Here is a 23558-nt window from a genome sequence, read left to right as displayed (position 1 = left end):
CACCATGGCAGCTGCTCCTGTTACCAGCAACCCTCAATCTGAGGCCCCTTCGGAAAAGCAGAAGCTCAACGGTACCTCCTCGTCTGAAGCGACTGCCAACAGCTTGGACAACTTAGACAACCCGCGGTTCAAGGAACTTCAGAGGTAAGGCTTGAGCTGCCGCTTAAGGTGCATTCAAGTTCAAGAATTTGGAGACTGACTTAAACCCGCCTTCTACTAGGAGCCTGCGCAATGCTCTGAAGAAACTGGTATGTTCAAGCGGTCGAAGTCTACTATTATTCCTGTCCCAATACTAATCGCAAGTCCTTTACAGAACGCGACCTCGAAAGTTGACTCCATCATTGCTGAGAACCCCGGAAAGTCGCTCGATGAGTTGGTTGCGGATAAGAAGATCAACAACGACCAGAAGACGCAGGCGCTGAAGAAGCCTGCTCTGCAGGCCAACGTTGCTCAGATCGAGGAGCAAATTGCTCATTACAAGGAGTTTGCTGCCTACTATGAAGAGCGCTTGGCCAGCCAGAAGGATGACTTGAAGAAGGGTCACAAGGAAGAGTTGGATTCTGTCCGGGAGAAGGCCATTGCAGAAACCTCAGAAACCAGCCAGAAGGACTTGAGGAGACGCTTGCTCACCCTGAGCAAGTTCCTCCTTGCTGCCGCTGAAGTGAGACGGTCCGGAGATGAGACCTCGACTGATGCTCAGGCATTCGAGGCTGTTCTTTACCAGGTCTACACTGGTTCTGAAGATGCTGTTACCAACATGCTCAAGCTCATTGATGGTGTGGATGAGAAGATCACCAACCTCGAGGGTACGGAGCTTGAAGTTACTTGTAAGGAAGCCCATTCATCAGTCCGCTCTGGTCACAATGCACTAACAGTTGTTCTACTCAGATGGTAAAGTTAAGCAAGCATCCGAAGGTCCTGCTCCTACCTCCGAGGAAGCCACTACAGAGACCACTCCCGCATCTGACCCTACTTTGGCCAATGCTGCCTCCACTGAACTTCAGGACACCGCCGTCGGGGCCATGGATGCCACCACCGCCGATGCTAACGGCACGACTGTTCAGACCGAGCAGATCGCTCCCCCAGCTCAGACGATGGTGTCTAATGCTGCCAACGAAATCGCGGAATCATCCTGGGATCCCAACACTCGCGCCCCCGCTGATCCCTCCGCGAATGCGAATGGCTTGATTGAAGTGCCGCGCGACCCGGCGGAGACGGAGAATGGTCTCCAGGCGACCCCTGCATCCGTTGACACTGGTTTGAAAAACAACCCCGTTGCCGTCCAGCCAGAAGCCGAGAATGCTGCTGTGCCCAAGCAGAACGGTGATGGCTTTGAGCCTGTGGGTGGCCACCAGAGACAGAACAGCGGCCGGGGTCGTGGTCGTGGCCGTGGTCGCGGTGATGGATTCCGTGGCCGTGGCCGTGGTGAGTTCAGGGGCCGCGGTCGTGGACGCGGCCATGGTCGTGGCCGTGGCGGATCCAATGGTGCTCCGGCTGTGGCTGCAGCAGCGCAGTAAATGGGCCAATATCGATTGCGCACTGTGGACGCTCTATTGTTCGGGTTGTGGTTATGCTCCACGACCGTCGTTGGAGCTGAATCTACTTCCTGTCACTCTCCTTTCCTCTTTTGGCTGTTTATCTGGCCTTCTTCCTGTTTCCTTCCATTAATGAAATCATGGGTTCGGCGGTGTTACGGTTCACGAATGCAACGAATCTCCTGAAATGTTCTATCCTGATCCTCAGCTTTTGGGTTGGATGACGGAAAATTTCCTGATTGTATATGTTGTGCAGTTATTCAGCGTGCATATCTTTCCTCTTTGCTTCCCCTCCTAATCTTGCTCAATATTTCCTCTAATGTCTTTTCTAACCTTTGCATGTGACCTATGTTTTCTTAATGGCGCCGTCCTTACTGTTCACCCACGTTATTCTTATTTTGTATTTTACCCTTTTTGTGTGATGAAAATTCTGTTCTTCCGTGGGTGTAAGGATTCTGGGGCAATCGGTGGTAGGAATTGGGACTAGGCTGGGAGCAGCATACTGGGAGGAGTGAAGAAGACCTTGGTTGGTGTGCAGGGTATGAGGTGGTTTTCGAACGACATACAACATGATTCCAATCTTCCAGTCTTTCCCGTAATGAAAGTTCTCTAGCATCTGATAAAATGGCAGTGGAGTATGGATGTACTTGTTGGGACAAAAAGATCAATCCACTCATGTCTAGCGCGCTAATGCAAGGCTGCCTTTACGAGAGATAAGCAATAACTTGTCGGAAAAAAAAAAGCATCTGCCAGCCTGCTCATGAGTTACACATTTCTGTCACAGCAACTTTTTTATATGACCTCTTACCTTTGACTATACTTTCTGTGCCAATCCAAGGTGAACTTCACAGTTGCAGCACCCGAAGGCACTACAAACCATGATAACCCAAACTTGATTTGCACCCCCCACCTAATGGTACGACTATGTTATTTTTTTTTTTCTTTACCAATTACTTCGCTCATGCTGCTTCGGTTGTTACCAAGCCTGACCAAAGCTTAAAAGCTACTTGTGAAACTGTCATCTACGCTATTATACTTCCAGCGAATGGAATGGCACTTGCAACTCATACAATTCAATGCCGTGCTATAACTGAGAAGGATTCCTTGCAGCGTGCAGCCCGAGCTGGTGCGCTCTGTGTTAGAGCACCCACCCTAGAGAAAGGTATGAGACGGAAAGCTCAGAAACCCCTACCACGGAAATGCCATAAGAGATGAAACAGCTGTCTTCTGAAGAACTATTTTCTAAAGAGGCCTTACGACGGCAACCCATGACCAGCTCAGCCGCGATCCTACCTGGGCTCCCAGTACCCGTCGCATCAGATAGTCAGGTCCATAGGAAAACTGGCTCCATGACAACTACCTGCTTATGATTGTACCGCAATTGGCACCACTGGACTCGTGGGAGATGACAAAAGTCCTGAGAAAAGTAATACTGCACTGGAATTGTAGGCGATTTCTCATGGATCATCCGTACTCGCATCATCATATAACATACTAAAGCCGTTGGTCAGCATCATCCAGGCAGTATGAGGTATTACCACAATCTATCTTACAATAGGATACCAGCTGTAACAGTATGGATATGCTGCATTCGGACTAATGGTCGTTCCATATGTCTCCATGTCAATCCTCAACTTAATTGCGGGCATGCTGCCTCCTGAATACCCTGCAATCTTTGTGCTTAGAACCCAACTATTAGACAAAGGTAGTGGCAGAATAAAAGGGGTATTTTGCGAGTGCAATATCAGTCGAAGAAAAAAAGTCCCAATGCCACAAAAGGGAAGTTCAGAGCTTGGATCTATCATCATACTCTTGCCGCCTGGAACGTTATTTCCTCTCCCAAGCACATTCTCCCTGTCGGACTCTGTAGTCTCATATTATTCGTCGGGCTCATCCCACTTGTGATTATAGGGGCTGTCTCCGGGTTTCAGCAGGGAAAGAGTACTTCAATTGAGAGAGAATTCAACGTGTCATGGCTGGTCGTGGGCATTGTATACGCTGGTGGAATGGTCATGGTGGGAAAACGATCCATGATTTTGGTAATTGTACCCGGATTGGTTAGGGACGGCGTCTATGCTATCATCTTCTTCAGCTACGCTACCCTTGGCTCACGTCTTAAATTCTCCCACATACATTGTTACATTTTTACTTCTGGCTGTTCAAATTCTCATGGAACCCCAATGATCTAGATGTTATTTCCCAAAACGGAAATAGGGCTCAGGGCTATGACATACCACGGACTCCAGCGTCTCGATCGCGTTTCTTAATTAATCCTACTCAATGCTTATTAACAGTGCTCTTTTTTGTACAACATGGCCTGATCTTTTTTTCTTTCTCACTCAAATATTCGAATTGGTTGCGCATTGTCTTTTCTGCGATTGTTCTTCTGGTAAACGTTCATCATGGCGTTGGCTGCAGATCAACGGAGAAGCATCCTCAAGGTGTTGATGCTCTCGCTCCTTTTGGACCTGGTATAGTTCCCCGTTTCGATAGTGCTGAATGGCATACTAACATTGCTAGATCTCCTTCACCTTTATTCTACCATTATTCCCCTCCCTCCTCACCTTCTACCGCAACCAAGATGACTCCCCGACCTCCCTTCTAAACCGCGTCTTCCACTACTTAAACGCGTACAAGAACTCCTTCGCTAAACCAATCGACTCGCGCTATGATATCGTCCTCCTCGGTGGCGGACTGGGCTCGCTCTTCTCCCTCCTCCAAGCCATCGCAGCTCCCTTCATCGGCCGTCTCTCCGATCGCCATGGCCGCAGGAGAGCCCTCCTCTGTTCAATGGTAGGTAACATCTTCAGTGTCGCGCTCTGGGTCGCCGCTACGGACTTCCGGACGTTCCTGGCCAGTCGCATTGTTGGCGGGTTGAGCGAGGGGAATGTACAGTTGGCCAATGCGATTGCGACGGATATCAGTGATGAAAGTCAGCGCGGTGGGACGATGGCGCTCGTGGGTGCTTGCTTCAGTATCGCGTTTACATTTGGACCGGCCCTGGGGGCGGGGTTATCGAGCATTACGACTGTTGCTGCGAACCCGTTTGCGACGTCTGCGGGTGTTTCGCTGCTGCTGATTGTTCTGGAGACGGCGTATTTGTGGTTCTATCTGCCGGAGACGCATCCTCGTCTCACGCAGCTGCAGCATGCTAAATCGGACGATGCTACATCGAAGAAGAACGATTCTCCCGGCTCGAAAGCGACGGCCAAACACACACACACCAACAACCCGGGCCTCCTTAATGCCCTCCATCTGCTTTTCCTCCTTCCCTTCTCGGGCATGGAATTCTCCCTCCCCTTCTTAACAGCTACCTTCTACTCCGCCAACACGAAAGCCAGCCCGTCCGCTCTAAATGGCCGTCTTCTCTCCATGATGGGTCTCATCGCCTCCCTCCTCCAAGGAACCGTCGTCCGCCGTCTTCCGCCCCTCGCCACACTGCGCATTGGTGTGGTTGCCTGCGCGATCTCGTTCTTCCTCCTCGCACGGGTGTCCTCCCTCGCAGGCCTCTACGGTGCAGGCGGTCTACTGGCGATCACCAGTGCGACCGTGGTGACTAGTCTGAACAGCCTGGGAAGCTTTGAGGCGCGCGAGGGTGAGCGTGGGGTTGTCCTTGGGAGACTCAGGAGTTGGGGACAAGTCGGACGTGCAGCGGGACCGGTATTGTTCTGCTCGTTATTCTGGTTTGCTGGGAGGGAAATTGCGTATACCACTGGTGGGTTTGCGATGGTGGGTGTTTGCGTGGGGGTCTTTGCGACGTTGAAGTCGCCCCCTATTGCTGCCCCAGGGAGGAAGTGATTTCTTTATAGAATTGGGGTTATTTGATTTGTAGACTATGGTCATTTTGCATTTTATTTGGCTTTTATATTGGATGCATACTGGCTGGTCCAGTTGAAATAAAAATACAGTTCACTCATTGGGCTCATTCACATCTGATGCTTTTAAGACAGATGTCGTATGCTATCTGTCAAAAAACGGTAGGGTATAGGAACATGAGAACAAATATAAATACAAGTGGAGGAGAGATGGTAGATCCACTGGCTTAAAATGCGAAACACGAGAATATCAGAAAAGACCGTCGATATCGTTACGGCATTATAGAAGTAGTGGGGAGGGTCATCCACTAGCGATGCCAATTCAATATTGTCTGCATCACCGGTAGTATGCCCATGGCCAATTATGGACGAGAAGCATGTCGCCCTTTTTCGAGACCAAACTCTGGACAACTCTGCATCGCCAATCCAGGCGCCGCAGGTTCCAGCGACCCTCTCGCCTTCCCAATTAACCAGTCTGTCAGGGTAACGAACTTGGCCGTTCGATCCCAGCCATTTGCATTATCCGCGTGTTCAATGGTATGCGTTAAAATACGACCTTCCTCATCGAACGAAAAGATAAATAGTCCTGTAAACTGCTCCTCCTTGGACAATTTGAAGATCGGAGCGTCCCCACCAAGCAACTTGCTGAGACCCTTGTTAATGCCATTCTTCGACGATGCGATACTCCCCGTCTCAGAGGGAAGGTCGCCTGAAGTCTGCGCATTCCCAGGCTCCCCGGACCCCTCCCTTGGTTCCGTCTTCCACCGCACGACCAGCCGTTCATCCCCGCAATCGTTATCGCTGCATCGGTCCGGATCCAACACCGTCCCTGCGCGAACGATCCGCTCGCTCAGTATCTGTAGCTTGACGTTTCCGACTAGGGGGAGGCTGCTCCATGCCACGGGGACGGTCCATAACGCGGCGCGGTAGAGAGTACGGCCTTTGACGGTGGGGAGATGCGGATGGGTCGATGGGAAGAGATGGAGGGCGACGCTCGGGGAGAGGATTGTGGCAGGTAGAGGGTTGAAGAGGATTGTAGGGAGGAGTGGCGAGAGGGTTCGTAAAGCTGTAGCAGTCAGCACCATGATCATCGCAAATTGAGGGGGCTACCCACTCTTTCCCAGTTTTATAATTCGTTTATCAGGTGGTTTGTGGTCGTTATTCGGGTTTCCGTTGAGCCCCTCCAACAAAGGCAAAGGCCGGGGATCCGTCTGCGAAAAGAACGACGAGGATGACGCCTGGACCAGCCAGGGATCACCTAGTACTCCATCCCGGGGCTGAGCCAGCAATCGCGCATGTGAGGAAACAAACGTCTGGCGGGTATTGGCATGGGTTGGCTTAAGGGAAGACAAGGGGCGTGGAGGACATCGAAGGGAGCATGGCGAGGAGTGGATAGGGACTAGTTTCGGCATGACGGTATGCAATTATGATAACAGCAGAGGAACAGATTCAATCAAAAAACAAAGAATGAATATATCCAGCCGTACAAGACGACGACGAATCGCTGACGGTGGTCAAGCCATATGTTTATTGCGTTGGAGAGTGTTGGTTGGAAATTAAAGATGGATTTTCTTCGCCGGAAGAAAAATATCGAAATAGACCGATGACGTTGATGGCCGAGCGCAGATGCGGAGATTCTAGAAGAGTCATCTATAGGAACATTGTATATAGGAAGGTTTATATAGAAGGAATTTGTTCCATTTTATCAATTGACTGGATTATACGTGAGAGGTGGTGGTCAGCGTGTTTGTATCGCTAATGATTGGTCGTCGTTCTATACAGCTCGGACTATGAACTAAATACTAAGGCATAAGGTATCTCCAAACAAAAGAGAAGAATTGTCATAACGGAATCAAGCCAATTCATCGTCATCATCCGCCATTCCCATAAACCGTTTCTCTGCCAGATCCCGGATTTTGTCCTCCAACACTCCCCGACCATACCGCTCGGCCACCTTCAGTGCGGCCTCGACCATCTTGCCATTGCGATCCCGCATCATCCGCACCAGTTCTAGAGCCTTCATGCCTCGGTCTTCACCTTCTCTGCATTCAACAGCCAGCATCTGCAAGAGAATCTTGTCCAGCTCCAGCTCCTTGCGTGCTAATTCAGCTCGCTGCGTTGGTGTGGCATTCGTGGATGACAGAAGGTCCTGGAACAAGGACAGAAGGATATTGCCGCGGACAAATGCCTCCTCGAACTTGGCACCTTCGTTGTGTACAGCAGCAGATCCATCTTCGTCGTCCTCGAGTTCCTTGTTCGGCGTGTCGGAAATGGGGACGCGGAAGTCGAACTCGCTGAGCAACGGGCGAGGGAAGTAGGGATATCTGTCTCCTCCCTTGAGGATAATACAGTGGAATTTCCCTTGAGCAACGGCAACCGGCCAGTATGTTTCTTCTTTCCGTCCACCGGCCAGACGCTCCAGTTGCTTGGTATCAAGCAATGGCACCCAGCGAGCTTGGCCCTGTGTGCGCCAGTGTTGCAAGATGAGCAAAATGCCTTCCGAGTCATAGATGCAAGGGTCCTATGAGTTCCTTATTAGTACACGGCTATGGGTAAGTAGGGAAAATATGAACTCACTCCTGAGTCAGAAAAGAAGACGCTCCGTAACTCTGCTCCTTCTGGGAGGGCAACTACATCCTCGTTCTGGCAGACTTCGTCACGCTTGACATTCTCCACGGTATAGGACAGCACTGCGGTGCGGCCGTCACTACTCAACGGTCCGTTCCCAATCGTCATGATGTAATCCCGCCAAGCAGCGCAGGTCACAGCTGGACTCTTTTGTCTGTACACCTTGTAAGGTGTTCCAAAGAGTGTGTAGACGCGCACGTAGTCTTTTGTCGTCACAGCCACGATGTAGGAGTCGCTCAGCGCAAGCGCTGCTTCACGTCAATATACGGCATGATACCGGTGTAGGGTGATAGAAGCCTGCCTACCTCTGATTCCTTCGCCGGCCGGCAATTGCGTACGCCAATCAGCTCTTGTAGTCCATGTCTCATGAGGCCGATAAAATATCGTTGCAAGACTGCTGTCCCTAGGGCTGTTGGAGAATAATGTGCCATGCTCATCTAGACCATTGTTAGCACGACCGATTCGAATTCGCTGGCTCAATGTCAAGCACTTACTTAGACATGCCTTATCATATAGGTAAGGGTCAGTGAAATGAAAGTCCCGATGGAGTTCTCGGTCATAAAACTCCACGGTGACTGTGTTATGCGTCTCCTGATCGACTGTCCAGACAGCGCCTGTCAGGTTCAAACTGAGATACCGTCGACTGCCTCTCCACGGCGTACTTCCAGGCTGGAGTGGAGGATGGATTCTTGGCTTGGAAAATGAAGTCAATAATCGTTTGTCCGCGTGGCCATCGGGGTCATCCAGGTGTTCATTTGTCCGTTTGCCGAACGGGTTCATGCCTTCAGCGTACCCAGCGCCATCATCATCGTCGACGAAATCCTCCATGCCCGCATCAGAGCCCCCAAGAATGTCATCGAGGGAGTCCGGAGTGCCTCCCCTTCTGCGTTCAATTGACCCTTTCGGTCTGCTCGCTAGTGGACGTCTCACATTGTCGGAAATCTCTGTCAAGGGTCCGGGGAAAATAGGTGCGGCTTGAAGTGGTTTCTGAAGGAGCGGTTGGTGCTCTCTTGATACGAAATCGTCATAGATAAAAAGCTCTCCGTCCGACGTCGTAAATGAAAGTGAGTTCCTAGTGGGGTGCCAGGCAAGATTGATCACGTTCGGGAAATCGTAGCGCTCCAAGATCTTCTGGCTCTTCGTTTCCCAGAGTAGTATTTGTCCATCTGCCCCAGCTGTAGCAAGAAGCGCACCATTAGGCGACCAACTGATCGCCGTGACGTCTCCATTGTGACCACCCGAGAAGACCTTCTCTTTCTTCCATTCGGCTGTAGAATAAATAGCAATGTCCCTCGTTGCTTCAGCGGATGCGAATGCCGTTCCATCAGGATGCCACACTGCCCTCGACGTAGCCTCATCTTCGGGTTCAAGTCTTCGAATCACGCCGTCAAGTTTTCGAAGCAACTCCGGTTCCTCCGAGGCTGTGGAGTAGATGTAAAGGATACCGTCCGTACAGGAAACCGCGATATATCGTCCGCTCGGATCGAAGGTCACGTGCTTTACTCCTTTACCCTGCTCGCGAAGGTATTTCACTTTGGTCATGTCCTCAATGTTGACGATCTTCACGGTGAGCTCACTAGATTCAGACAGCTGTTAGCTCTTTGGATACTTGTTTCAAATCAATATACACAAACTAACTCGCTCGCGACCGCGACCCATTCGCCATCCTTCGATATTCCAATGTCTCTCACCGGTAGAGCGCATCGTACCAGTAACTTCTCCATCCTGCCTGAGTTGATCTCATATTGCCAGACTGTCCCGTCTTCCGCTCCCATGATAAACGAGTTGTTCTACCAAGGATCCATAATCAGCTTCTCGTAGTCTTTTACCGACCGGCCAAGAAAAGTTGGCAAACATACAGTGGCGCCGATTCCCAGGTTTCCGTCCACGCCCTCGTCGACCGTCGTGGGCTCGCCATCTTGTCCGACAGTGTAAATCCGAATTGCTGAATTGGAACCGCCTGTGATCACTCGACGACCATCGGGTGTATATCCTAAGACCGTTGTCCCTGGGGTATCTGATCGCGGTTGGCGCTATTAGCAACGATTCCGGTTGAGTAGAAGGATTGCGGACTTACGAGCTGGTCTCCCCCGGGGACGAATCGCTTCGGAAGACATCACGAAAGCGACTTAGAAATTAATTTGAAAAGAAATTGAAAACGTATATCAGGCAATTCACGCCATCCAAAGCGTCGACTGCCTCAAGTTGAAGTCTCAATGCAGTCAAGTCGGGGATCTACCTCGACGCGTACCGCCGCATCGACGCGTCGCGCCGCTGGGCATTTAGCCTAATTGAGTACTGAGAGGGCTTAGGGCACAGGGTCAGGGTTGATTTGTTTTCTATCACCAAACTATTTGGATTATTTCGATCACGACTCTAATCTCAGTGATCTGACGGTCCATTTGCAGCAAGAAAGTTGAAATCAGCTCCATCCTGCGCCTGGTTTACCGACCGTTCATACAAACCAAAGTATCCCCGTCTCCGTTTCCTTTGCGCCAACAGGCCCTGTTCCTCTAGAGTCTGTTTCCTCTGCTCGACGCGCGCATTTAACACATCGTCGGAGATATCAAGATGCAGCCGCCTGCCAGCCAGATCGCAGGTGATCAAATCCCCTGTTTCGACAATGCCAAATGGCGACTCTGGCAGAGCCGACTCGGGTGAGATGTGAAGGACAATCGTACCGCCTGCAGTACCTGACATGCGCCCATCCGATAGGCGTAACATGTCTTTGACTCCCGACTCAGCAAGTTTTCGCGGAATGGGGATTAGTCCTGCTTCGGGCATTCCAGGATTTCCGATCGGACCTATTCCTTTCAGGATGAGCACAGAGTCCTTCGTCACGGGAAGATCCGGGTCATCGATTCTTGTTGCCAAGTCGGCTGTGTTCTCAAAGACAATAGCAGGTCCTGTGTGGGAAAGAAGGGAGCGATCTTTGGATGCGGACGCTTTCATGATGGCTCCATTCGGGGCCAGATTTCCGCGTAGGACAGTAAGGGAAGAATCTGGGTATAATGGATTGTTCAACGGTCTGATGATCTGCTGCGAAAGAGGAAATGTCCGGAAAGTAGACGCATCCAGAACCTCGCCCAATGTTTGGCCCGTAATAGTCATGGCTGACAGCTCGAGGAGTGGACGAAGGGTAAGTAGCAGTGCCAACATGCCTCCTGCATTGTGGAAATCATTCATATAGTTCTCCCCGCTGGGCTTCAAGTCAATCAACAAGGGTGTTTTACGTCCAATTTCCTCAAACGTCTGCAACTTTATCACGCCTTGAAGGGCAGGATGTCGATTTGCTATTGCCATCAAATGCACAACCGCATTTGTCGACCCTCCTATTGCCTGCAGGACGGTAATCGCATTTAAGAAAGATGCTTTCGTCATAATCTCTTGTGGCTTTCGTTTGACCTTGGCGACAGACACAGCGTTCGCCCCGGTCTCTTCAGCAATCCGGAGCCTTGCAGACGACACCGCAGGGGCTGATGCGCCTCGAAGTGGCATCATACCCAATGCAGCAGTGACGCATGCCATTGTGCTGGCGGTTCCCATGACACCGCATGTTCCAATCTGGTTAAACCAATTAGCAAACCGAGCATGATCTCGTGATTGACATGGTAGTACAAACAGTCGGTGCGAGCTCGTCGTTGATAGCTGAGATCTCTTCGATATCTATTTTTTGTGCACGGAAGGCTGCCCAGTTATTCCGGCAGTCAGTGCAGGCACCGATTCTCTTGCCCCGATGACTTCCAGGTAACATTGGGCCCGTGATGAGAGGCAGGACTGGCTTGTTTGCTGAGATTCCACCCATCAACTGTGCCGGGACGGTCTTATCGCATCCTGATCTTGTCAATCAAACAACACCGTTTTTCTTAGATCAGGAAAGGGCACACATACCACCAATCGTGATACACGCATCAAGCGGATGAGACCGAATCATCTCCTCCGTGTCCATACTCATTAAGTTCCGCAGAAACATGCTCGTCGGATACGAAAAGGACTCATGGACACTGATTGTGGGAAATTCGATGGCTAACCCCCCATTGAGCTGCACACCACGTTTAGCTGCCTCAATAAGCTGTGGTACATTTGCATGACACGGGTTGAAGCCGGAAAATGTGTTCACAATGCCAATGATCGGCCGTGAGAGGGCGTCTTCAGAGTACCCCAAGCTTTTGATGAAGACTTTTCTGAGAAATAGGGAGAAATGCGCATCGCCGTATGATGTTAGACCTTGTCGAAGTCCCGAAGTAGAGAAGATTGGGGTCGATAGATCATAGTCCTTGTTCGAATTAGGTGTTTCGTCGTCTTGTGTCATTTTTGATGTGGATATCCCAGCCTCTCTGTAGAGTTGGAGCAATTTTCTTTTGTGCATTGTGAGATTGCCTCCCTTTATAGTTCTTCTCCAATGCGCATGGCGATTGTTGTTGTGATCGGCCAAAGTCCGTACCCGGATATTTCTCCGCGTTGATAATACGGTTCATCATGCTCATTATTGGTCTTCGCAATCAATCCGGTGTATAATGAATGAAGCTTAGATCAGTACTAGCATATACATATTAAATCGTTATATTTGTCTATGAATTGTTGTCGTGAAGCCTGATTGAATTTTTGAAACCGCCACACATATGCCACGCCACCATTCCCTCTATCAGCCAAAAAGAAAAAAGATAAATGAGATGGAATAAGATCGATGGCTTATATTCTTGCCCTCATCCGCACTCTGACATCTTTCTTCGGTGAAAATGTCCCCGGAGATGCCTTACGCCCCGGTACAACCAGCTGCTTTCCGCGCACCGGCTCGATATCCCACATGGTAACTATTGCAGCGATGAAAGCCAAGTTCCCCCTCTCTGCAAGGACACGACCCTTGCACCTCACCACGCCGCCACCGAAGGGCTTGATGGTGTGCATCTCGGCTCGTTTGGCTCCCGTGTCGGGGTCTGTCGTGATGAATCTCAAGGGATCGTATTGGCTTGGGTTCGAGAAGTATCGAGGATCGTTTTGGAGAGCACCATGCGAAATTGCAATGTTGTCGCCTTTAGAAAGTTTGTACACCCGGGGCTGTTTCAACCCGCCATTTGCAGCCTCCTCTTTAGATTCCGTGAGTGTCAGATCGGAACTGAGTTCTTTGAGCGAGAATCCAGCAGAATCCAAACGTAAGGTCTCGTAAAAGCTGGCTTTCAACAAAGGACAAGAATTGAACAGTCCCTGAGAATCAATAGTGACTTGAGGAGGCTCTTCGAAGGGAAATCCAGTCTCCTCACGGCTGGGTCGGGATGCCTTCACATAGGGAGCGATTTCTTTCCGAATCTCTTCCAGCAGGGTAGGTTCTGCACACACGCGAATTAAGTTCCAAAATACAATGTTCGTCGTGTTTCCATTCATGGCCCATAGCATAGATAGATGCGCTGATGCGCTGGCCATGGATGAGAAACCCATTTTGTGCATAGTGCGGGCCCTTTGCTTAATTGGCTCTGCGACATCGTCGAGATCACGAAATTTCACACCGGGGTCTCTACCGTCATCCCAAGCAATGAAAGCTTCCTGAAAAGTTGCCAGAGCCTGCAAAAGTCGACTCCGAGCCTTGTATGCTGCAGGGAGACCCGGAATTGGCAACCAATGAGGTGCACCTCTTGACAGAGTTGGGAACTGGCCATCCAAGACCCACAAGTCATCGAACAAATTTGGGAAATCCTCTAATAGGGCTTGACCAAAAAAGCCCGCCGTGGTGATATGCGCAGAAAAATTCCGTACCAGAGCAAATAGATCGGCTTCACAAACATTTCTGCCGTCGATGTTCTCGACTGTGACTTCACTTGCGCGTTCCCAAGGCACCTGATCCACCATACTCCAGGAAAAAGTCACCAGATTCGGGGTTTCACGCTGAATCCGACGAATGAACGCATTCGTGGCTTCAGTAATAAATGGCTCTTGGAGGAAATGGCTGACATATTGATGAAGCTCTTGCCGATCAGCAGGGTTCATCTTGCGCACTATGCCCGAGTCGCCGAAGACTCTCTCCATTACACGGTCGATAAATGGGGAGTTGGATGCGCCTCGAAATGCAAACACAGACTGGGCCATGGATGGCGAAGCCACCACATTTTGTTTTGTGCCACCAAGAACAAGGCCAAAGACAGGCTCACCCATGTAGTCCCTAGTAAACTCATTAGCTCTCATACAATTTATGGCTAAGTGCATGGGGAAGCTAACCTAGCTTTTCTCACGCAGCTCGTCATATTCCACGCGAACGATAGACTATGTCCCAGCCATGGGAACCAGTATGGGGCCATCCTCACAGGCCGGAAGTCTCCAGCATCTGTCTTGCTAGAGCAGCATTGGAAGCCCGTGATGATACGTGTAGTGATGCAAGTAACGGCCAGGGCAACCAAAACAATCATCCATGTCGACTCCGAAAGAGCATCTTTTGCAATTTTTATCAAATTATCTGCCAACGAGAGATAGTTTGCCATGATGGATTCCTTTTCAGATGAAGAGAAAAGAGAGGCAAGGCGGGAGGGGACACCCGACTGACTCGGAGGAGTTCAGAGCCAGACCAAGGTGTATCAAGTGATGCACTATAGGGATATTGAATGAACCAGTGACTCCTTTGGCTAAATCGAAAATGTCAAAAAATAAAAGGGGGTTGTATAAAGACAGGGATTTAAATACGTGCATTGGCTTCAGCACAGCATGATGGATGACAAATTATGCAGATTTATGCAGATGGCTTATATAAAGTTATGCTTCACAAGACATCAACTTGGCCTAAGATGCAGAATACGGAGATCGTAATGCTCAGAGGAATTTCAATTACTATCATGAAGCAAACCAACTACTTAAATTCTAACACCCCGGAAAACACCCAGCATTCGTCAACACATACAACGACCGAGATCAATTTCCACTCTTGAGGTTTTTCTGGAGAACTGCACTTTCAGTCTCGTATTGCCCGATCTTGTCCTGGGACTTATAGATCTTCTCTAAAAGCCAGTAAATCCTCGGATGGAGCTCTCGAGGTTGCTTTGGCAGGGCTCCCAATACAGCGAGTTCTTCTTCATGCTTTGTAATAGCGCTATTCTCTTTCTTCAATAATTGCGATAGGATCGAGAGATCAAGACGGCTGCTCAATGCCTTGTTCTCAGCAACTCGCTTGAATGCCGTGCGATAGACTGGCTTTGCTGGCTTGACTGTGTGTGGGAATCCGTTGGTGGCACTGATCGCGATGAGTTCTGCTTGTTCTAGTGCGAGGAGGATCGCTTCGCCGTTCTCCTTGAATAAGTCTGATGTAAGTATTTGGTTGTATGGCAAAGTGCCATCCTCGGAGTGCCCGAGGGCTTTGATCAAGTGCCAGGCCTGTTCGCGGGTCCAGTGCCGGGACTCATTGTCAGAGCCCAGAATGAAGATCTTCAGTATCTCAGAAGCGGATTGCTCTATTATACGGTTGACAGCGGCTTTCGTATGTTAGCAAAAGAAATACAAAGAAGGAAAGCATTGCATCCACGTTGGTTCTTACCTTTGGGAGTTTCTCCAGCTTCAATTCGATGCGCCATGAATTCTAGATCTGAAACTCGACCTCCCAGCACCTCAATACAGTTGTCCAAGTCCTTCATATTATCTACATTCTTTACTTTTTCGCTGCCAGTCTCCATACTCGACTCATACGCCAGAAGGTTGAGGACGAACTTCCTTCCGACGTCTAACGAGCAGTCGCCCATAGGAATGACTCGCAGTACTTGGTTAGGCAAGGCTTTGCTGAGGGGCTTGGCGAACGAGACATCTGTCGTCAAAAAAATCACATGAGCGATATATTCGGTCGTCAGTCCGGCAGCCCATTCGGTGATCTTATCGTATACCACGCTGTTCTCTTCAGCGTTGTGCAAATAGTTGTCGATGATCACGACTGGGCGCCGTTCAGGGTGAGCCTCCAGATACTCGTCGTCGGAGAGATGAATGTCTTTGTCATCTAGCTTTCTCCCTTCTAAGCCAACTTTTCTTAAAGCAGTAGCAGTGCTCTGCCAGATATTGCTGAGCTGGCTGTCCAATGTCTCTGAAAGGCCTGCCTTGGTGCCAATCATGCCCTGGGATGCGAGGTCGATGAAGCTGCTGATACTGTTCATCCATGAAAAGACCGGTCGATAGCCAACCTGCTGGGCGGCTCTTGCAATCTTTGCAGTGTCTCCTCGGGCATCTTGGATCTGCTTGCAGTCGATGACGACCTTATGTTTATAGTCTTTCAGTACATTATCTAGTACGAGTTCACGCTTCCCTGAGCCACGCGGTCCATGGACGACAATGAAGGTCTCGACATTTTCCTGTAACCATGATTGCAGCTGTGAGATATCGCCTTGACGGTCTTCCCAAATGGCACTGAGGCCGCGAGGATCGGCTCTTCGGTTTCCAAAGTATATGATGTTCGCCTTACTGATCTGCTGGCGGATCCAGTGCAGAAACTCGCTGTCTTCCGTGGGCAGGGTGGCTTTAATCTTCATCTTTATGAAGAATGTGCGCATGGGATCAAAAACTGTGACAGATATGGCTGCAATGAGCGCTGCGAGGGCGGGGATCACTATCCTCGGATGACTGAAGATCCAATCTTTAATCATGGACAGCTTGATCTTCCGCTCATATATTATCTTAAACTTAGTGCCAGCCTTGCCTCCACCGTGCTCTTCCGGAATCGTGAATCCGTGTAGACAGTTCCGAGCCATGACGGCGTACCTTAGTCGAGAGAACTCCACGTGCGCATATCGTGGGCTGGTCTTTGAGTCTGACGGCTGAGGTTCGATCTCTTGCAACTTTCCATATGGACGAAGAAGAGAGTACAGGTTTTCAATGGTCAATTCTGCCGCAGAGGACTCTGGCGAAGTTGGCAAGAACTCCACTCTAAGCCTCTGACTGGGGATACGATAGAGATCCTCAATCCATGGCTTCCCCAGGACCCGACTAACATGAACGCCTTGGAAAGGATTAAACCAGGGTCTGATTGGATTCTGCCGCAGATGCTTTTTGATAGCGTTCTCGATCTCAATGTCCGAGACATTGGACACGTGGGAGTACTTGACGAATGCACCACCTTCTTTCGTACGAGGGATGACCTCCTTGATCTCCAATGGCATCTTGTCCGGCAAGGCTCGTTGAATTATATGAATCGGCTCGGATGCAGCGAAATGTGGCCGATTGATCCGTTTCAATGCTTCTTCATACGACCAGCTTCCATCGAGAGGGTTTCCTAGCAGCCATTGCAATCTAGACGGGAAGATGTCTATTTTGTGAGTTATGACATACAGAGAGCCCTGTATAGAATAGATCCTTACTATTGATAAAGAGCAATGCTTCCCCCTTGTTCACACTAATATGACCCGATTGAATAGACGAAGCCCGCCGTAGATTAAGCGTAGGAGTATACGCGGGGAATACCCTCGGAGATCTCCAGCGTGCTGGGACTCCCGACGAGGCAATTCGCATCATCTCTGCCAGACTGGGCGCATTGCAATGCGGACTATGCAAAGAGGGAGAGAAAAGAAAACAGGAACCTGATAAGAATGGCCGAAGTTGCCCAGAAAGTCTGGCAGCAATGACGTCGATCATCTGCTGCTCCGCGATTACAACATGTGACGATTTATTACTGGGTTCCCCTAGTGAACGTGTATTAATACCGTCACTGCATGTTTTTAAAATTACGCTAAGATTACCTCTCCGATATGGATTGTCCGATATTCACGCCCACCTCCGACGCAACTCCGCAAGTAATTCTCATATCGACTGCACAATGGGCTGGTGGTGGTCATCCTCTCCCCAGAAAGACGAATTGTCGTCTCCGGCTGCGACTCCAGCCCGCGACACAGCGCAATCGAGGACTTTAACGCGAGACGAGCAACAGGCGGAGGACGAATTCAAGAAGTTGTTCGCTGCATTTGAGAGCAGCAATGCCAATAAGGACAATGCGACAAGCCCAAAATCATTAGATCCCTCATCCTCGACCCCCACTACCGAATCGTCCGCAGATCAACAACCACAACCCTCCTCAATAGCCCCCGAATCCCTCTACCAAGATACCATGTCCTGCCGCTCCGCATTCGACTATGCGTTCTTCTGCCAATCCTTCGGCGGCCAATTCGTCAACGTCTACCGCTATGGTGAACTGCGCTCATGCAGCGAGCACTGGGATAATTTCTGGCTCTGCATGCGGACCCGGTCATGGGGGGAGAATGAGCGGAGGAAGGCGATTCGGGACCATAATCGCAAGAAGGCGATCAAGTACAAGACCGGACCGAGTAGTGAGGATGTGTGGGATATGAGGACGCATCCTGTGCAAAATGCGTTCCAGGGGGATTTTGTTGCTTTGGAGAGGGAGATGCAGGCTGAGGAGGAAGCCGGTAGTGCTGGGGCGCGTGTTTAGTTGAATTGAGACTGAGAGTTGGTTTGGGTAATGATGTGATGTGAGTTTCTTTTCTTTGGTTCTTTATTCCTGAGATAGTTACGATGATACACCTGTGGAAGATTGATCACTGCACAATAGACTGTTTCTACTCTTGAATGAGCCTATGGCATTCACCTTTGGTTAACTAGAATGAGATTGTCCCCATATACAAAGTAGACATTCCCTTTATCTTTGTTATTGTCCAGTTCTCATTGAGTGTCAATGCTCTTTTTCTTCCTTTGGCCTATTCACCATCTTTAACAAAAGATATTTGGATGATGGAACTAACAGCAGCAGATATATGGCACTTTCCAACCTCTACTATTTTCTAGAAAGTCAGGCGAAACCAACCTTCTCTGGAAAATCTAAGCATGTGTCTACGATTCTACCGCTCCTTCCCCTCCTTCAAACCCTCCAGCCCGGATCCGGACTTGGACGATACATCCTCACCGTCGACGTTGTCCCTATCGTCACCCTCAATCCCAGACTCCAACATAAGCCCATCCACACGATCCCGCATTCCATTCCTCTCTCGCATCTAATCCAAACAGCAGCAGAACCAGCACCAGCAACAACAGCAGAAACAAGCCCACTGGGGCCCAATTAAACGAGAGCCAGAGGTACGTCCACATCCGCTCCGAGGAAATCCCCTCTCCCGGCCTAAACCCAAGCATAGCAATTCTAAGCCAATTCGGAAACCTCCGACTCCATTGGACCAAGAGATGTTCCATAGGAACCTCTGGGAAATGACCCACCAAGCCGAGGCAAAGATAAGACTCAACTATGAGTATCTGAGTCTCTCCGGCGAGGGTGAGAGGGATGACCGTGTCCTCGATGCGTGGTTCAAGATTAAAGAGCAGGCGATACATAAGGGTGTTAATATAGCTGCTAAAGCTGAGGTTCAGGCGCTGGTGCAGGCACAGGCAAGGCCGAAGATTGCGAAGAAGAAGAAGAAGACCAAGAGGGTGATGAGAAGGCCCTGAAAGGTTGTTTGTCATTTTGGAGCTATGGTTTTGTCTGGATGGTTATGGTTATGCGGGGTCATCGTATGATAAGTGATAAACTTATACAGGTATTGAAGGCAGCGATTGTATTCAACTGATAATAATATGTACCTCTAAGAAAAAATTTGTAGATCAGACGCTTGCATAACAGCGTTAAATTCAACAGAATGAAACAAACGACAAGTAAATAACTTGAATGAACCCCCGCTTTTCAGTCCTCCATAGTTGGGTATAGATATATCCACCAAAATTTTACCCATTTCATTCTTCCAGCGCCCAACTCCGTTGAAAATGGCTATCATAGATCATTCCAGTAATTCACAACCACCATATCTTTGGCCAATAACGGCTACAAAAGCACTGCTTCATGCGACAACGATATTCTCAGTAGCTTGAGGAACTGCGTCAATGGCTGGACGACGAACAATACCGCCAGTGATTGGAAGCCTGGAGCTGGTGCCCAAGAGGAAAGCGTCGACTTCGCGAGCACATTGGCGACCCTCATTGATACCCCTGTGAAGCAAGTTAGCAATCGAAGTATATTGTAAGATTGAGAAGCGACCTACCAAACGATGAGAGACTGTCCGCGGCGGCAGTCACCCGCAGCAAATACGCCGGGAAGGTTGGAAGCGTAATGGCCTGGGGGAGTCTTGACATTCTTACGAGCATCACGCTCAATTTCGTCACCCAGAAGACGGTCCTCGGGACCCAAGAAACCCATGGAAAGAAGGACAAGGTCAGCAGGGAAGAACTGCTCACTCCCATCGACGGTCTTCATATCCCAACCGCCAGAGACACTCTTGCTCCACTCAACCCGAACGGTGTTGATTCCCTTGACACGACCGCTACCGTCATCGACAAACTCCGTCGACATGACACAGTACTCACGAGGGTCCTTGCCCATGTGAGTCTTGACCTCCGAATGACCGTAGTCGACGCGGTAAATACGCGGCCACTGAGGCCAGGGGTTGTCACGAGCACGCTCCGGCGGAGGCTGGGGGAGCAGCTCAAAGTTGGTAACAGACTTGGCACCGTGACGAACAGAAGTACCAATGCAGTCGTTACCAGTGTCACCACCACCAATGACAACAACGTGCTTGTCTTTGGCGGAAATATACTCGCCGTCGGAGAGACCCGAGTCAAGGAGCGACTTGGTGTTGCGGTGCAAAAACTGCATGGCGAAGTGTACACCGTCGAGCTCACGGCCAGCGACCTTGAGGTCACGGGCGACAGTAGCACCCGTGGCAATGACCACAGCATCATGGCTCTCCCGAAGAGACTGCAATGAAATCTCGTTGTCAGGACCGACAGCAACGCTGGTAACAAACTTGACACCCTCGGCCGTCATGAGGTCTACACGGCGTTGCACAACCTTCTTGTCCAGTTTCATGTTAGGGATACCGTACATCAGTAAGCCACCAATCCGGTCGGCACGCTCATATACTGTAACGCTGTGGCCGGCGTGGTTGAGCTGATCCGCAGCGGCCAGGCCCGCGGGTCCGGATCCAATGATGGCAACAATTCTTCCGGTACGAGTCTTGGGGGGGCGAGGAATCATCCAGCCCATCTCGAATCCACGGTCAATAATGGCGCATTCGATGGATTTAATGCCAACCGGGTCCTCGTTAATGCCAAGAACACATGCACCCTCACAAGGGGCAGGACAAACACGACCAGTAAATTCCGGGAAGTTGTTTGTCATAAGTAGACGGTTCAAAGCATCTTGCCATTGGTTCTGGAATACGAGTTCATTCCACTTGGGGATAATGTTGGAGATCGGGCAACCCGTGTCTGATTGACAGAACGGGACACCACAGTCCATGCAACGAGCGGACTGGAACTTAAGCTCATCCTCGCTCAGACGGCTGGAAATCTCACCCCAGTCCCGGGTACGACTGATCGGGTTGCGGTACTTCTCACTGCGGCGGTTGAACTTCATGAAGCCTCGCGTCTTGTCGAGGATTAGAGCGGATCGCTTCTTCTCAGCCTTGGAATCACTGATACTGTCCTCAATGTCCAGCATATCAGTCTTTTTAGACTCTTCGTCCGCCTTCTGTTTCGGGTTCTCCTTGTTCACGGGAGTACTTGGGAGCTGGGGCAGAGTAAACTCCGCTTTCTTAGCAGCGGCAGCCTTGGCGGCGTCTTCTTCCAATATGCGTTTGTAGTCCCTGGGCAGCGCCTTGACAAAGTGAGGCAAAGCACGAGTGAAGTCCAAAAGAACACGAGCAGCGAGCTCGGATCCAGTGTAGTGGTGGTGATCCTCAATCAAGCCGCGGACGAAGGCGATCTCAGAAGGATCCTCGAGGCCTGAGACCTCAACCATCTCCATGTTGACCTTGGAGTGGAAGTCTTGGTTCATGTCCAGAATGTACGCAATACCACCAGACATACCAGCCGCAAAGTTGCGACCTGTAGATCCGAGAACAAGCACACGGCCGCCAGTCATATACTCGCATCCGTGGTCTCCAACACCCTCCACCACAGCAGTGACACCGGAGTTCCGAACAGCAAACCGCTCAGCAGCCATACCACGGAAGAAGCATGTACCACGGGTAGCACCGTAGAGACAGGTGTTACCGACAATGACATTCTCTTCGGCCTTGAAAGCAGCACCGCGGGGCGGGTAGATAATAAGGCGACCACCCGATAGACCCTTACCGACATAGTCATTAGCATCACCCTCGAGCTCCAGGGTGATACCAGGTGCGAGGTAGGCACCGAAAGACTGACCGGCAGAGCCCTTGATGTTGGCATGAATGGTGTCCTGCGGAAGTCCATCTCCACCGAAGCGACGGCTGACTTGATACGATAGAGTCGCACCCAGGCCACGATCAGTGTTCACAATGTCGCACTCGATGCGGCAGGGCAGACCCTTCTCCAATGCGAGCTCCGATTCGGCAATCAGTTTGTTATCGAGGCGAGTGTGAAGACGATGGTCTTGCTTGCGAACATTGTAGGTCGCAACGCCGGGTCGGAGTGAGTGAGCCGGGGTGAGGATCAGCGAGAGATCGATCCTCTCCTGCTTAGGGTGGGTTATCTCGTCCCGGACCTTGAGTAGTTCTGCGCGTCCAACCATCTCGTTAACAGTCCGGATGCCCAATCTGGCCATGATGGCACGCATCTCATTGGCAATGTAATAGAAGAAGTTGATCACATGCTCTGGGGTGCCCTGGAACTTCTTCCGCAGCTCAGGGTCCTGAGTGGCGATACCAACTGGGCAGGTGTTCAAATGGCATTTTCCTATTAAGGCATTAGCTGGACAAGTTATCAAAAAGGAGAGTTGAGAAAAGAGCATACTCATCATGATACATCCCATAGCAATCAATGGGGTTGTAGCGAAGCCGTATTCTTCGGCGCCGAGCAAGCAGGCAATGGCGAGATCGCGGCCAGTGCGCAGCTGACCATCAGTCTGGACGATGACACGACCACGCAGATCGTTCAAAACGAGGGTTTGATGCGTCTCTGCCAGACCCAGCTCCCATGGAAGACCGGCATATTTGATACCCGTCCAGCGGGAAGCACCGGTACCACCATCATGACCGGAAATGAGGATGTGGTCGGCCTTGGCTTTAGCAACGCCGGACGCGACAATACCAACTCCTACCTCAGAGACCAACTTGACGGAGACACGGGCACGAGGGTTGGAGCACTTGAGATCGTAGATAAGTTGTTTGAGGTCCTCGATGGAGTAAATGTCATGGTGGGGAGGTGGAGAGATCAGACCGACACCAGGTGTGGAGTAACGGGTGTGCGCAATCGGGCCGACGACCTTGTGACCGGGAAGTTCACCACCCTCACCGGGTTTGGCACCTTGTGCCATCTTGATCTGCAGCTCGTCGGCATCGGCCAGGTAGTGGGACGTGACACCGAAACGGCCGGATGCAATCTGTTTGATGGCGGACCGCATTGTGTCGCCGTTCTCGAGTCTCTTGCTACGCTCTGAATCCTCACCACCTTCTCCCGTGTTGGACTTTCCGCCCAGACGGTTCATGGCAATAGCCAAAGTGGAGTGGGATTCCATAGAGATGGATCCATAGGACATTGCACCCGTCACGAAGCGACGGACAATCTCAGTCCACGGCTCGACCTGGTCGATTGGGATTGGCGCCCGCTGCTCAAAGTCGAAGTCAAGCATACCACGGAGGGTGCAGTTTTT

The 23558-nt window shown here is 50.5% G+C and overlaps 9 protein-coding genes across 9 annotated transcripts; 4 read left to right on the top strand and 5 right to left on the bottom strand.

Moving 5' to 3' along the window:
* Positions 1–4: 4 nt before the first annotated feature.
* ACHE_11283A (uncharacterized protein) lies at positions 5–1517 on the top strand (the record flags this gene model as incomplete). The annotated part of the gene is made up of 4 exons (XM_043275835.1): positions 5–144; positions 221–248; positions 314–827; positions 889–1517. The coding sequence occupies 4 exons, from the start codon at positions 5–7 to the stop codon at positions 1515–1517; spliced, it is 1311 nt and encodes a 436-aa protein (XP_043132403.1).
* Positions 1518–3937: 2420 nt separating this feature from the next.
* On the top strand, positions 3938–5333 carry ACHE_11282A (putative tetracycline transporter; the record flags this gene model as incomplete). Its single annotated transcript, XM_043275834.1, has 2 exons — positions 3938–4006; positions 4056–5333. 2 exons carry the CDS (start codon positions 3938–3940, stop codon positions 5331–5333), a joined length of 1347 nt encoding a protein of 448 aa, XP_043132402.1.
* Positions 5334–5712: 379 nt separating this feature from the next.
* Positions 5713–6762, bottom strand: ACHE_11281S (uncharacterized protein; the record flags this gene model as incomplete). Its single annotated transcript, XM_043275833.1, has 2 exons — positions 5713–6416; positions 6465–6762. 2 exons carry the CDS (start codon positions 6760–6762, stop codon positions 5713–5715), a joined length of 1002 nt encoding a protein of 333 aa, XP_043132401.1.
* A 440-nt stretch (positions 6763–7202) lies between these two features.
* Positions 7203–10095, bottom strand: ACHE_11280S (uncharacterized protein; the record flags this gene model as incomplete). Its single annotated transcript, XM_043275832.1, has 7 exons — positions 7203–7871; positions 7928–8226; positions 8284–8415; positions 8473–9554; positions 9617–9768; positions 9838–9995; positions 10056–10095. The coding sequence occupies 7 exons, from the start codon at positions 10093–10095 to the stop codon at positions 7203–7205; spliced, it is 2532 nt and encodes an 843-aa protein (XP_043132400.1).
* A 265-nt stretch (positions 10096–10360) lies between these two features.
* Positions 10361–12290, bottom strand: ilv3C (putative dihydroxy-acid dehydratase; the record flags this gene model as incomplete). Its single annotated transcript, XM_043275830.1, has 3 exons — positions 10361–11542; positions 11601–11812; positions 11870–12290. 3 exons carry the CDS (start codon positions 12288–12290, stop codon positions 10361–10363), a joined length of 1815 nt encoding a protein of 604 aa, XP_043132399.1.
* Positions 12291–12670: 380 nt separating this feature from the next.
* On the bottom strand, positions 12671–14448 carry ACHE_11278S (cytochrome P450; the record flags this gene model as incomplete). Its single annotated transcript, XM_043275829.1, has 2 exons — positions 12671–14132; positions 14189–14448. 2 exons carry the CDS (start codon positions 14446–14448, stop codon positions 12671–12673), a joined length of 1722 nt encoding a protein of 573 aa, XP_043132398.1.
* Positions 14449–14872: 424 nt separating this feature from the next.
* On the bottom strand, positions 14873–17446 carry yme2 (putative RNA12 protein; the record flags this gene model as incomplete). The annotated part of the gene is made up of 3 exons (XM_043275828.1): positions 14873–15429; positions 15492–17240; positions 17293–17446. 3 exons carry the CDS (start codon positions 17444–17446, stop codon positions 14873–14875), a joined length of 2460 nt encoding a protein of 819 aa, XP_043132397.1.
* Positions 17447–17747: 301 nt separating this feature from the next.
* ACHE_11276A (EMI1 family protein) lies at positions 17748–18377 on the top strand (the record flags this gene model as incomplete). Its single annotated transcript, XM_043275827.1, has 1 exon — positions 17748–18377. One exon carries the CDS (start codon positions 17748–17750, stop codon positions 18375–18377), a length of 630 nt encoding a protein of 209 aa, XP_043132396.1.
* Positions 18378–19144: 767 nt separating this feature from the next.
* On the top strand, positions 19145–19381 carry ACHE_11275A (uncharacterized protein; the record flags this gene model as incomplete). Its single annotated transcript, XM_043275826.1, has 1 exon — positions 19145–19381. One exon carries the CDS (start codon positions 19145–19147, stop codon positions 19379–19381), a length of 237 nt encoding a protein of 78 aa, XP_043132395.1.
* Positions 19382–23558: the final 4177 nt, after the last annotated feature.

The sequence above is a fragment of the Aspergillus chevalieri genome, chromosome 1 (assembly GCF_016861735.1).
Source record: "Aspergillus chevalieri M1 DNA, chromosome 1, nearly complete sequence".
Lineage (NCBI taxonomy): Eukaryota > Fungi > Ascomycota > Eurotiomycetes > Eurotiales > Aspergillaceae > Aspergillus > Aspergillus chevalieri.
The sequence above is the reverse complement of the archived record's forward strand: the minus strand, read 5'-3'. Positions and strand labels throughout refer to the sequence as shown.